This window comes from Lissotriton vulgaris, chromosome 4_1 (genome assembly GCF_964263255.1).
Source record: "Lissotriton vulgaris chromosome 4_1, aLisVul1.2, whole genome shotgun sequence".
In the NCBI taxonomy this organism is placed as follows: domain Eukaryota; kingdom Metazoa; phylum Chordata; class Amphibia; order Caudata; family Salamandridae; genus Lissotriton; species Lissotriton vulgaris.
Genome location: NC_141691.1, coordinates 2,043,442,217 through 2,043,456,930, shown reverse-complemented (window position 1 = coordinate 2,043,456,930; position 14,714 = coordinate 2,043,442,217). Strand labels below are relative to the sequence as shown.

General features: G+C 43.8%; 1 protein-coding gene across 1 annotated transcript in view; it reads right to left on the bottom strand.

The window, feature by feature from the left end:
* Positions 1-11,105, bottom strand: part of WDR97 (WD repeat domain 97) — a 474,462-nt gene extending 463,357 nt beyond the window's left edge. The window contains exons 1-2 of the mRNA XM_086966430.1: positions 11,045-11,105; positions 2,285-2,446 (exon numbers count right to left, since the gene is read on the bottom strand). Coding sequence (XP_086822556.1) covers positions 2,285-2,330 — 46 coding nt within the window. The 5' untranslated portion in view covers positions 2,331-2,446; positions 11,045-11,105. The remainder of the gene's footprint in view (positions 1-2,284; positions 2,447-11,044) is intronic.
* Between the last annotated feature and the right edge of the window lie 3,609 nt (positions 11,106-14,714).

Here is a 14,714-nt window from a genome sequence, read left to right as displayed (position 1 = left end):
CTCCTTTCTCTCCAGCTGGACTCAATGAGTCAGACTCTCGCCTTTTACCCCCGAACACAAAAAGGTCATTGTCGGAGTCCTCCAGGGCGCCTTCCTCTGCCAAACCCTGTTTAAAGTGTACGTGACACCCCTCGCCCACATCACAAGAGCCCACAGCATCAGCATTGTCTCACACCAACGGAAATCAAATAATCCTCTCCATCACTGACACAAATAACACTACTAGGATCAATTTCACCTCATGCATGTCCAACGTGGCAAATTGATTGTGAGAAAACTGCCTTACACTCAACACAAACAAAACGGTGATCCTGATTTTGGAAACAAGAGCACCCCTTGGGACTCCTCCTGGTGGCTGCCAGACTTAGGTCTATGCCCACCCCTACAGACCATGTCAGAAACCTCTGTATCATCCTAGATGAAAACTCACCATGAACAAACAGGTCAATTCGGTGATTGCATCCTGCTGCCTCATCCTCAGAATGCGTTGGAAGAGTTTCCAATGGCTCCCGATGTGCACAAGACGCATGGTCACCCAGGCCTTTATAACCAGTAGACTCGACTACAGCAACAAACTCTACAGCAGCATCTCCAGCCAGACCATCCAAAACACAGCTGCCAGACTCATCCTAAGCTTCCCCAGAAGCACTCACATTACTCCCTACCTCACTGAACAACACAGGCTACCCATTCAGAAACGTTGCAGATTCAAGCTGCTCATCCACACCTACAAAGCTCTCAGTGACTGACTTCTACTCTACCAACCTTCCAGACAGCTAGGACTGCCTCTCTCTCATACGCATGAGTTCCCTGCATCCATAGAAGCATGTCAGGAGAGCGAGCCTTCTCCTTCATCATTGCCAAGAACTGGAACTAACTTCTTGAATACATCAAGAAACTGTAGACCTACCTGTTCCACTAGGAGCACTGCCTGGCCTATGTTCCTGCTCTGGATGCCCTCACATGTGATAAGATGCACCATACAATTAAACATAACATAACATTTCATAGTCTTTCATTCTTCCAGGGTCTTTTTGTTGGTCCGTGTTTGCCCATTTTCCCATTGAAGCGTTAGGTGTACCCATGCAGGAGGCATCGCAGAGTTCTGACAGCATTAGATTTACGTGGATTCTGCAACAATACACCCTGATTCCATCTATTAGCAAATGTGGTAGATTTCATCAAATTTTATTCAAATTGAGGCAATTCCAGATCTGCCCACTCCATTTTCTCTTTTGCTGAGCACACCTCCTTCTTTGTGACCACTAGTCACGCTATGGCATTTGTCAGCTCAGTCTCAACAGCAATCTTCCTCTGCTAATGATGCCAAGCTCATAGTGAACTTTCCTTCTGGAGGCCATCAGGATTTTTCTTGCCTCTGGTCAAGTCAGATAGATCTCCTTCTGGCGCTCACAGGGTCATCTAGGCTGTACGGCACTGCAGGGACTGCTCGATGGGTGCACTGCCCACATTGCCTTTGAAGCTGCACCTCAAGGGCCAGGATGTCCTTTTGCTGTATTTTCCCCAAGAGTAACATAAGCCATAGAGAGGGAAGTCTCTGCTGTGGTCTTGACCCTGAAGAAGGTGAAGTCATACCTGTTTGGATTCACTTCCCAGTTCAGACTGACCACAGGCCTTTCAGGTGGTTACAACAGATGAAAGGTGAGAATCCCAAACTGCTAAAGTGGAGCACACACCTGGGACTGCCCATTCCCATGCAGATGGCCTTTCCACGTTCTTCCTCCTTCCCAAAGTGAATTAGGCCACCTATGTCTTAATGACAAGCACTGCTGCTATCAACTTCACTGGCTAGTTATATAACTAGCTTCATTTAGCTAAGGTCTAGAGCAGTGGAGGCTGGTGACTAATAAAATGGACACTAAACATTTCAGATGCCCTGTCTAGTAAATCCAGATAATCTTATGCATCTACCTGAAGTGGAGAATACAGCCAGCATGTGTTTATCAAAATGAGACTTCTACAAAAAAACAGAAAGGAGTTGATTTCGATAGACAATAATATAGTGAGGGTGGCAAAATCATGACTCTACTTGTCGCTCAATAGAAACAAAGGAAAAGGGAGAGTTTCGAATCTGGGTACCAGGCAACACAGATGGCACAATCCTCAGACGTTGTAGAGATGAGGTGAGGGGATATATCAACTGGTTATTTCAGAGCCTGGTTCTAAGGCTGTCCCTTACAATGTGCTCTCTAATGGTTGCATAAGTACAGGAATCTATATGTTGCTCTGATGCAGGGACAGATTTCAACAGAATGTCACCTACCTCTGCAATGGCTGGTCTCCCATTGCTCCAAAGTGTCGGGAGTCATTTTAGGTATGTGAGTGTGTGATACAGTCTGTCCTGCAGATGCTAGCAGTCCGCGAAGATCTGGGGGACTGACCAAACCTGATGGGTGTTGGAGTTACATCTTCGTAGAAAGCATCACTATGGGGAAGAGACAGGACATTAAATTAATATGTAATGTATTTCTGTTGCCAACACATTTTACATAATTAGTGTGCACTCCTTCAATTACAACTTCGAGTTTTTTTTAACATTAAAATGTGTCTCTCCGTGTAAAGGTAGACATGTGAATGTATCATGTAACCTGTGTTGCCCCATAGTATCCTGGATGACAACATTCATGATGCAAGATAGAGTTTCCTACCACATGAGATGCAACCAGGAGTCCCGCAGCAAGTGGTATACAAGTGGAGTTTCTGGATGCTGGATGTTGTCGATCCTTACAGTACACAGAGATCCACCCTCAGATAGATTCAAAAGCCATGTCCTCCCAGAATAAGTATGTTTCCTACAATGGTGGGAAAAACACACAGTTTGTTTAAATACCCCTCACATACCAAAAGGGCCCTTGGTGTCATGCTTCATCATAGGGGTCCTCCTGCCCCTCAACAGGACGGGCGTGCTACGACCTACGGTTACGCGGGAGCACTGTTGTTGTAAGACAACTATGTGTCGTGTAGGAGTGTGAGTGGAAGGATCAGGAGTGAAATGGAAAGGTGAAGTTAAAAAATACCTGGCTCGTTAGTCAAACAAACCTTAATATACCTTTGAGCTGGTATTATTAAAATATTGGGAAGGAGTTGTATTGCCTCAATGAGCTGTGCCTCCTATGTCAGTCAAAATGTTTCGAAGCCCTCCCTGGCTTCTTCTTCAGGATCAAAAGGATCCCTTCTACACTCACTTATCAATGTGGTGCATGATTCTCTAATCTTTCTTACGAAATGTGTTCATTCAAATAAATATACGGTACATGTGATTTATCACTGAACATATACGATACCTAAATAGGTATCTGTCATCGTTATCTGGAAGGAAAACGGCATAATATTAAAATGCAAGACAATGACATCATCCATCGTGACACATAGTGACCTGGAAAAGAAGAGTAATGTGTGACCATGTACTCCTTATTTTAGGTAATAAACCTATGGAATTGACAATATTTTATGAATGTATAAGGATGTCTAGAATTTAAAGAAAATTCAACAAGCCTATGTGGATATTCTATCCATGAGGTGCCTTGGATGAGTCCTGATTTCATTAATTCTTAACAGGTATATTTGATCTTCATGAAACATATGACCCTATATCAATTATCTATGTGTTGAGTTAGTTAACACTTTGAACCATGGGAAAATGGTAATCAAGAGAAAATTTACATTGAGGATACAAAATCAGCGTAAAACAAAATTGTAATTTTGCAGGATGTAGTTGGAACGAGATATAGAACATATAATGGTTTCATGTGATTTTGGAAGATAAATTGTGACCCTTGCGCTATGATTATTAGATGAAACTACAAGACATAATAGGGTATATTTGCTATGTTTCAGCACCGTGTTTGTGGCACGACAGTGACGCAAAACTACGCTAAATCTTCACTAATTTACTTTCCAGCACTAAACTTGTTTGGCGCTGGAATTTCACTTGAAAGTAGCACAAAGAAGCGCATAGCGCTGCTTTGCAATACTTAGCGCCAATGGAGAGTACCATGGGTGGTGCATTGGGGTTCCAATGCAACCATTCAAGGTTTCTGACGCTAAGTCCTGTTTACTTAGAAAAGTAGACAAGGGTAGCATCAGAAAATAGTGCCCATTTAAGATAGGTGTTATGAAAGAGAAATGCTTTTATTTCTTCTTTCTTTTCTGACTTTGCATGTGTGCTGCACTGTGCAGCACACTGACACAGTAGTAAAAGATTTAAAGTTAGTCTCAGCATAGCATTTTGTACTAGAGTGGTTTCCTTAAAGTACATAACCTATGCAAGACTCACGGAGACACCCTTGCAGTATGGTGCAAAGGAGTATCCATGGCGCACGGCTACACATTTCTGCGCTGGCATTAGGTAAGAGAGCAGGAGAGTGCCACATTTCTGTAAATATGGCGCTGTCTTGCTCTGTCCTCACGCAGCACAGCATTTGCAGCTGCTGCCCTGCACTGCGTGGCAAACTAGTAAATCTGGCTCAAGATATCTTACCGATGAACAAAGCATCAGCATATGAGAGTTTGGTTTAGATGGGACGGTTCTGATTAAGAGAGATTAACAATTGATATACTATGATTAGGGCTCCCGGTTTTACTGTATTTATTTTTTTGACATTTCCGTCTGTATTTATCCATATTTCTTTTTTGCTAATGTTATCTGTATTTATCTATTTTATTTAGGTTTTTGTGGAAAATTAGGTTGAAACTAGTATATTTCCACATTAATGTACCCGATAAATGTGCATTCATGCTTAAATGCCTGAAGGTTGTCAATGATATGAGCACCCACAGATCATAAATCAACGCACGTATATAAAAACATGAAGATTTTAGTATCAAGGTTCTGCATATCTACTGTTGTTTAAGCTTCTTTACTAGAAATCCCTTCTATTTTAACCCCTTACCTATCAATCCGTACAGCTTTTGGCCAAGCGGTCATGACTGACAACCTTTAGAATCACTCTAAATAGAATCCAATTTCCATTGTTATCCTTATTTAAAAATAAACACAGACAAAAAAATAAATGGCTTTATGTCTGGCTTTATCTGTAAAAATCATTAAAAACGGAAATCAGAGAGACTTAATTATGATTTACAGTGGGGATGAAACATGTTTGGTTTTATTTCTTTTTTAAAGATAGAATGACTTAAGGATAATGTTTATATCATGTTTACTTTGTTTACAGCCTTGAGAAAGGTTTTTTTCCCAAAACACGTATTGACTGGCTTTGTTTTCTGATGTTTAATGGCTATGAATGTATCCAAACTTTTAAAGAATAATGTTAATAGAAGATTACATGCATTGAATAACTAAACGCAGTTTGCCTGGATTTATGAACTTGAGGCGTAATTTACAATATTTTGGCATAGGGCATTGCCGCAAGCCGCCAGCTGTGCTGCCCTAAGTCAAACGAAAAGGGCAGGAATGCTCCGTAGCTGTGCAATATGGCACTTTCCTGTTCTCTTCTACAGTGCTGGCACACAATGGGTTTCGGTGCGACAGCGCAGGCACCCTTGCACCATAGTTCAAGGGTGTCTGGCTAGAAGTTACACCTTCCTCACAAAAACAACCCTGACACCACCCTCAGGGAGGTGTTGGCTTTTGACGCATTCCCATGTTTACAGCTTGTTGTAAGTCTGGGAATGTGTCAAATGTCATGGGGGATACTTGAGAACACCCACCGTAACGCCCATGGGACGCCTCCGCTTCGCAGTGTGAAACAGCACAGCCACTTGCACTGCATGGCCTCTCACCATATCTTCGAGGCCATGAAAACGTGGCCTCATAGGTATGGGTAAGCCTAGTGCGCCGCCAGAACGTCATTAAAAGTGACGTTCCTGCAGCGCACTAGGCTTGTAAATAAGCCCCATGATATCAGAGGTGTGGTATTCAACCCCCTGAGGAGTACATATATCTGGGAACTGCAGCGGAGTATCACGTTAGACAACCAGTTGTAGACTGTGGGGCTTATATACAAGCCTATTGCGCCGCCAGAACATCCCTTTTAATGACATTCAAGCAGAGTTCTGGGCTTACCCATGTCTACGAGGCCACGTAAAGCCACCCTGCGTGGATTTTCACGGCCTCGTGGATATGGTGCTAGGCAACACAGTGCAAGGGGCTGTGTTGTTTCACAGCGTGATGGGCAGTTGTGCCATTAGCGTTACAGTGGGTGCTCGCCCGTAACACCCATCGCATTTGAGACACACCCAACAAGCTTTAAACCTGGGAATCTGTCAAAAGCTTACGCCTCCGAAGAGGTGTCTAAAGGGTTGTTTTTGTGAGGGAAGGCGTCCCTTTCCTCACAAAAACAACCTTCTTTCAACACAGACACCCTTGCACCATGGAGCGAGGGTGCCTTCGTTAGTGCATGGAAAAACAACACAGGGTCGTGGCTCTGACCCAGTAAGGCTAAGCCCAATGTAACAAGAGAACGACACAACTGCCAATACTGGATATCACTTTCTAATATTTGTACTGACCTTTATGAGCAAAACATACCGGTCCGTTTTTTTATTTCCGTCACTAGTTTATTGATTCATTTTTTCACTAGTGGAACATTATTACTTCATAAACATATCACCAACTTTTTTGTGCATGTACAAACGAATATAAAACACTACAATACAATACAACAAAATTTCAATATACAATACATTTACAAATTTTCAACACATCCAACCCACATTCTGGCCAATCCATTCATCCTTCCCTCATACAACAAAACAAACATTTTAGTCCTATTGTCAGCGATGAATTATCTGTCCATATAGATGGTTTTGCACTTCTTAATTAGCGGTCTTATTTGGTCAGAACAGTCATTTGGAAGCAAAACCTTGTTATCTAAACAAAATTCTCTCTTTATTCTGATTGACAATAGGCACCAAACCAGGTTGACGCGTTTCGAACCCCCAATTGCGGGGTTCTCCTCAGGACCAACAGTCTCTTATTAATGTGGAACGCAATCCCTTAATGAAGGTGAAGTTGAGTTGACACAGGTCACAAAACACTCTATTTAGTTGTGTGGGTGCATTTCGAGTCTGGGCACAACTTGGATCAGAGCCCAGTGGTAAATTGTTTGTTGCGGCGCGGGTTTCTTGAGTCACGCCCTTTACTTCGTTCGGTCGCTCCTCTCACAGTGTCAGGGAAGTGTGCTGCACTTGTTGTATGAGGGAAGGATGAATGGATTGGCCAGAATGTGGGTTGGATGTGTTGAAAATTTGTAAATGTATTGTATATTGAAATTTTGTTGTATTGTATTGTAGTGTTTTATATTCGTTTGTACATGCACAAAAAAGTTGGTGATATGTTTATGAAGCAATAATGTTCCACTAGTGAAAAAATGAATCAATACACAAGTACGGAAATCAAAAAACGGACTGGTATGTTTTGCTCATAAAGGTCAATACAAATATTAGAAAGTGATGTCCAGTATTGGCAGTTGTGTCGTTCTCTTGTTCGTTAGTGCATGGCAGCTATTTGCGACCCAGCGCTGTTGAAGAGGAAAAGAATGCGCATTACCTTATAGATACGGCGCATTCCCAACCTTTTCCTTTGACGTAGGGAAGCGCTGCAGGAAGGCTTGAGGCGCTGCCCTACGCTAAAACATTGTAAATGAGGCCCTATGTTTGGAGGGCTTTCTAGCAGCAGCAGGAGGTTAACAGTGCATGAGGGTGGGTGCTACCGGGGCTCGGTATAGGTGTACTGATCACTGACCCTATGGAAAATGTAGTTAGATTAGGAACATTGAAGGACCAATAAGAGACAAGAAAATGGCTTCAATGGAAAGAATATAGAATACTAGACAGGGGGCTTCTTGAACTAATGACATTTCCAGTCCCAGTCAGGGACGTCACTAGCAAGTCACCTCGACTACCTTCACCAGGATGCCTGAGCTGGGTGCCCCAGGGTTAGAGGCCAGGTAGATCGGAGCAAGGGAAAGTCTACAGAAGATCTGGACAAAGGGGCCACATGGTCCAAGTTCTGCAGTAGCGTTTTGCAGTATGACATACTCTAGTCACTCCCACCAAAAGGCGGGTAAGCAAAGTGGCAAAAAAATAAGTTGCAATTTGGACCCTAAAGTAGACCTGTGATTCAGTAAAGGGAAATATAAAATTAATAAATCAATATGCTGGTCTAGATGGGAGAGGGTATGCCAAGCCTCAACTGGCACAGGATAAAGGCTCACTCACACACCATTGCCAAGGAAACAGGCGGGAGGGATACAAATTAAAAAGGACCAGACACAGTGCTGAATTCTTCCTCTTAAAGCCAGATTGGTGATGGCTACAGGTAGGGATACTGGTACCCAGGTTCTACTCTGATCTGGCTGCTTGTGGTTCCCAAGGATGCTTTAGAATAAAAGGAGGCACGCCGAAAAAGAGCCAAAATCGAAAGTCTTACCAGATGCACCCCCAGAGTAAATGGCATTCATATGCATTTTATGTTCTTTTTTATTCCTCGTGAGGGCAGTAAAATGGCTGAAAACGGGCCCCCAACCCAGACATATTTCCACCTTCAGAAATCAGTGGCATCTTCTTTCAGGCTCCAGCCTATGAAGAATGCGAGGTGATGTGACGTTGGTGGTGTACTCAAGAAAGGCATTGTGGGAGTAAAGTTGCATTACACGGTTGAATCCAGCACCCGTTGGAGTTCGAGGCTTCAGGCTGGATCATAGAGCAGAGGCTGTAAAGGCCATGGCATCATATCCACATGCCTGGGAGTTCTTTATACCAGCCTCGGGGTCTACCACCTCATGTCTAGTAGGAAACCAGCTGCCCTATCACGATATATCGCAGCGGCATCCATAGTGGATCTCTAGGCAACGCCTTTGGGCTGAGGAGCACAAGAGTGCACGTGAAAGGTCACGATTGTGAATAGGTGGGTCACCTCCACTCTCCCCACCACTTGTGGTAGGTAGGTGCAGGGTAATGGGCAGAGTAGACATTCACTGACAAGAGAGTGACTTCAGGCACTGACTGGGCGGTGTGAGGAACATCATGTCGAGCCTAGAGCAGATGTGGCCTTTTAGCTAGAGATGCCGCCCTTTAGGCGGCGATAGTTATGGGGTTTGTGTGGAGCACTCCGTTGTATTCCTGTTTGCTGTAAGTTAGTCCACTGGTGCAGTGATTAATAAGGCTAGTCACTCCTTAGTTAGGCTAATATGTTATGGTGGGTTTGTTGACCCAACTAATCTCGCACTGTTCACTTGATGCTTCCGCATTTAATTCAATTTGTTGATTTATTCATCATACTCCATATTTTTATCTCATTATACTTCATTTTATTCAATGTTCAATTTTTTGTTGAAATCATATCTTTCATCAATTGATTGTTCATAGGTGCAAACAAAATGTACATAGTTCCGATTATGTCTCGATACATCTGTTTGACATTATTTATTTTTCCATGGTCACAAAAAATTCCTTATGAAGCCCAATGCATTTCGGCACCCAAATAGTGCCTTCATCAGGGGAAAACCTGTTAATGCTGGCCTCTATACCCGTTATAATCTCTTGTGTACCACAATAGATGTTAATTATCAGTGTCGGTGAGGAGTTTAAAGCATAGTGAGCGAAAACATCAGGTCAGCGGCATTACTAAAACAGAAGCGTTGACATATTTGAACTCCAGTAAGACAATTTACTTCACTTATAGTCCACAAGAGACTACATAAGAGTAAGATAATTAACATCTATCGTGGTACACAAGAGATTATAACTGGTATAGAGGCCAGCATTAACAGGTTTGCCCCTGATGAAGGCACTATTTGGGTGCCGAAATGCATTGGGCTTCATAAGGAATTTTTTGTGACCATGGAAAAATAAATAATGTCAAACAGATGTATCGAGACATAATCGGAACAATGTAAATTTTGTTTGCACCTATGAACAATCAATTGATGAAAGATATGATTTCAACAAAAAATTGAACATTGAATAAAATGAAGTATAATGAGATAAAAATATGGAGTATGATGAATAAATCAACAAATTGAATTAAATGCGGAAGCATCAAGTGAACAGTGCGAGATTAGTTGGGTCAACAAACCCTTTAGGCGGCGCCATTTCGAGTTCGGCCTCAACCCAGCATCTTTTCACTTTTTGGGCAAATTAAATCTTACAGTTCTCTAGAAATACGCAACGCGGGCCGGTTCTATTGTAAAGCGCTGAAATGCCCGTGGGTCGGAAGTTTGCGTTTCAATATGCCTCCGGGTTTCCAGTATGTCCGGACGGCTCCTTCAGTGCCTCACAGCGGAATCAGAGAACCCGGAGCCGTATGAATATACTTTTAATTTTACAAGACAGTGAACGGGAAATAACGGGGAGGGCTGGGACTTTAGGAAGGACGTGCTGAGTAGACGGAGAAACAGCACAATCGCAAAGAAAATATAGCCCTTCCACTGTTTAAAAGTTTTACAAGTCCCAGGAGGGCGGCCTGACGCCGGGTCAAGGCCACACATATTTTTTGTGCATTTTTTACATCACCCGAAGGTCTCAGAGCACTGAACAATAGAGCCACTTACGATACAAGAGAACAGTGGAAAGACAATACACCATTACAAACTAAAAATATAGGTTATATAAACACAAAATCCAACAAAGCACGCCGGAGAGAGGAATGTACAGGAACAAAATACACATTTACAATGAGTGAGCGCCATTAGCGCTGAGCCCCGGATGCTGAAGTTCATCTTCAGGGGGGGGGGGGGGGCTTTTAAGGGTCCGTTTTGTGGGGAAGAAACTTCAGTGTCTCCTAGCAACCTGCCCCGAAAGGAACACACGGCGCCCCCGTTACTGCCCGGATCCAGGGGCCGGACTGGGGTGAATCCCGCAATCTGGACCGGCCCCCGCCGGGACAGACCAGACCCCCCCCCCCCCCCCCTCTCCCTCTCCCCTTACCCGGGTTATGCAGCCGTGCCCGTTATCAGTGTACCATCACCTTCCCTGCCCCCCCCCCCCATGTCGTCCCCCTCCCCCCCCGCCTCTGCCCATAAAGTTCTTGGGGTGCGTTACCCTGGCTCCCTAACCCTACCTCGGCCCCGCCGCTCTCCTCCTCCTCGGGCCCCGGTTGCTGCCGCCGCCGCGGGCCGTCTCCAGGAGACGGGGGACGCCGAGCCGAAGGAGGGGGCGGGAGAGCGGGCGGGGCCGCGAGGGCACCAGTGTCAGACAGACAGACACGCCCTATGCGTCTGCTCCCTAGAAGATGAGTCTCCCGCTACCGGCTGCTTTCTTCTTATATTTATGTATGCATTTTCATATAGCGCGTACTTAACTGAAGGGGTCAGAGCGCTTTACAAGACAACCGATCGCATTACTTAAAGACATCAGAGTACACGGATTAAATACACGATACAGAACTAAGCACAAAAAAGTACCACGGAACATCCTGGGGGAAACTTTTTTTACCACAGCATTTACCACCTAATGCTTTTATCCTGCATATGCCTTTACCACGATTGCCTTTACAACCATTTGGTAAGTATGCCAACATGCCAACATTATAGACAACTAAAAAAATTAATATATATAAATGGAAAATGTATTCCCCCACGCCCCCAATTGACTTCTATTGAGGCCTGTATCGGGTTTTTGTCATGTATGGAACTTGAAACTATCCTGCTGCAGAATTGGATATTAGAAATGCAAATATACCTTTTTCCGTATTAATCAGGAACACAAAAAAGCGCTATGGCAGGCAGAGAGAGTGTGATAAAAATGTTGTGCACTGGCCTGCAGGTGCAGGTTACTGGCAGTGCATACCAGTCGCGGCTAGCATGACTCGCGGGTGGGGGGCGTAGGGGGGGGGGGGGTTACGTGGGGAGGGGGAGACCACGAGGGGAGGGAGGGTGTTTAATTTAATTTAAAAAAAATATATATATATACTCAAAAAGGCAAAATCTATGAGAGAAGAATTGGTCTGCAATGCGCCAACACTCAAAAAGACCAAAAATTGGTTAGATTCCCAAAGGGGCTTCAAAAAGTGTTCAAAATGTAAAGCCTGCACCTATGGTGTGAACACTATGAAAGTCCAAGTCCCTTTTAGGATTAAACCTTACATTCTGAGGGATGCATTTACATGCAAGACTGATTTCGCAGTATATGTGCTAGCATGTTCTTGCGGGAAAAGATATGTAGGCTCCACCATTCATCCAGTTCACGTACGGATCCTACAGCATTTGCGAGCAATTTCTAATAATGATCCTACGTACCCCGTAGCGAGACACATTCATGAAACCCATAATGGCAATGCTAAAAATATTAAATATTTTGTGATTGATAGCATTCCCAAAAACGTGAGGGGAGGCAATCGCCCTTTGGCGCTGCGCCGCCTAGAGTCAAGGTATATCATACTATTGAACTCAAAGATCCCATTCGGCCTGAATGCGGACGAAGCCTTAAGTGTCCACCTATAATAAGTAGATGAGAATACACCTATTGCTTTTCCTTTCCCCCGATTACCATTCGATTAACATCTGTAGTTCATCTGCCACACGCTTCACGGGGTACACATGGGCACCTAAGAGCACCTTTCAGACACAAGAGTATGTCTGAACACACAGCACTTATCACCGTTATTCATTTTTACACCTTATTGCACAATTAGATACTTTTTGCGCTGTATATCCCCATAATCACTAACTCTACAGAGAGAATGACTATTCGTATACTTATGTCCTAGTAGGTATACGTGGTAACATAACACACACCTAACTCTCTGTTATGGCATATTCTGTATAACGTAGAGATTCACATGATGTCCATTTACCTACGTTAGTTTGTGCGACTGCCACACACGACTAGGCGAGCCATTAAGCCCACTTGGGCAGCACCACAATATCTCCAAACGCGAGCAAGGGCGAGTAACATTGTTAGGCATTTAAACACAAGAACTGCCTTCTTGGTCTGCGGCGAGAATGCGCGAGCAGCAATTTCAGTCATTTAAACACAAATACTGGCAGACGCGCAGCAGCACTTACATACTGATATTTTCTTGGTCTGCGGCATAACGTGGCTAACGGAAACTGATCCGGTCTGTCTCCACACATAAACGCCGACATGTTTGACACGCCGACATGTTTGGGACACATGGGAGACTTGGATGCACAGGCAAACCAGATGGCCTACCAAGAGAGGACCCTATATTGGGCACATCTATGGCAAGCACTCGGGATAACAGCGGCAATAAGTGCTAACTTATAATTTGTACACGGAAAAGGCAGCAAATGTTTTTTAAGTTACCTTCTTTGTCAGCTGTGAATATAAACATGCTACTTGATGAAAAGGTTGTAAATATTGTTTGTAACACTTGTTTAGGTGATTTAAGCATTTTAAAATCTGTTTGCAAAAATATTTCTGTTATGAATACTCGTAAATATGGAGAAAACGGAGAAAAGACTCTTTTTAAACATACAAGGTTTAACACAATGTAACCATGGTAACATCTGGATTTAACCTGTGTGTTAATTGACAGACACGCCCATAGTTCCTCAGTATATATGTATGAACTCATTTTGAATGCAGATGTAGTGAACAAGGCGGCAACGCCGAAACGCCTCTAAGCAGATACTGATCGAATAAATCGAGTTTGGATTCAGATTCATGGTGTCAGCGCCTTCTTCTTATCGGATGAGTTTGGCAAGACTTGATATATGGGGTGGAAGTCCTTGAAACCCAACGCTGACCCTCCTCGATCTGGTTGCTCTGTGTTAGAAAGGACACCGGCTGGTATTTCTTCGAAAAAAGACACACAGAGCCCCCCGGAACGTGCAAGAGCCTTGAAACCCGAGTAACCTGCCAAAACAGCGGGACGCCGTCGGTCTGGAGATCCACGACGGCTGGAGAGTAGTCGAGGATTTCCAGGTAAGACGGCTGAAAGCTGGGAGTAACGGGAAAGCGGGAAAGAAAAGTGTTCGGTTCATGGGAGAGGTAGACCCGGTGTGTGAGCAAAGATACACGCGGGCAGTGAATCTATGCAAACTAAAGATATAGAACAATACAAAACTCAGTATGTCTGCCGAATGGGAAAGGGAGAGAGAGGAAGCGGCTGTGGATGTATTCACGGACACTGACAAAGGTAATAGCGGCAAAAAAACCACCAGCGCTCAAGCACAACCTACTGTATTGGATGAAACACGGAAACTACTCATTGAATTGGAAAAATTGCGTAAAAAAGAGACTGCCAAATGGTGGGAAGTGAAATCATTGACAAGGTACTTAGAGGTGGGTAGAATCCCAAGAGGACTCAGAATCTTAGTAGCTCCCACTTATGAGGATCCAGACCCCGAAATGCTACAAATGTGGGCAGATAATAGCGCCAAATCATCAGAGAATATGCTGAAAATTCTGATCCAGTTCGCAAACAGTGACAGACAAAAAATGATAGTTCGGATCAATGAAATAATGCAACTCCTTGAGCAAAAACCAAATCAGGAGGATATCACCAAAAGTCTGAATGAGATCAAAGACAAAGTCACCAAACAAGAAACAGAAATAAAAGAACGCAAAGCGATCAAATTTCAGCGAGATCGCAATGACTATCTAAGCGGAAGAATTTATACTTTTGCCAAAAAATATGATCAAATAAGAAGACAATCGCCCCCAAAGCCACAACAAAGTGGGGCAAACGCAACAGCGGAACCAAGCGAGAATGAATTCAGTTCGGAATACGAAACAGATGGAGAAGCAGGCACAGGCCCACTGCC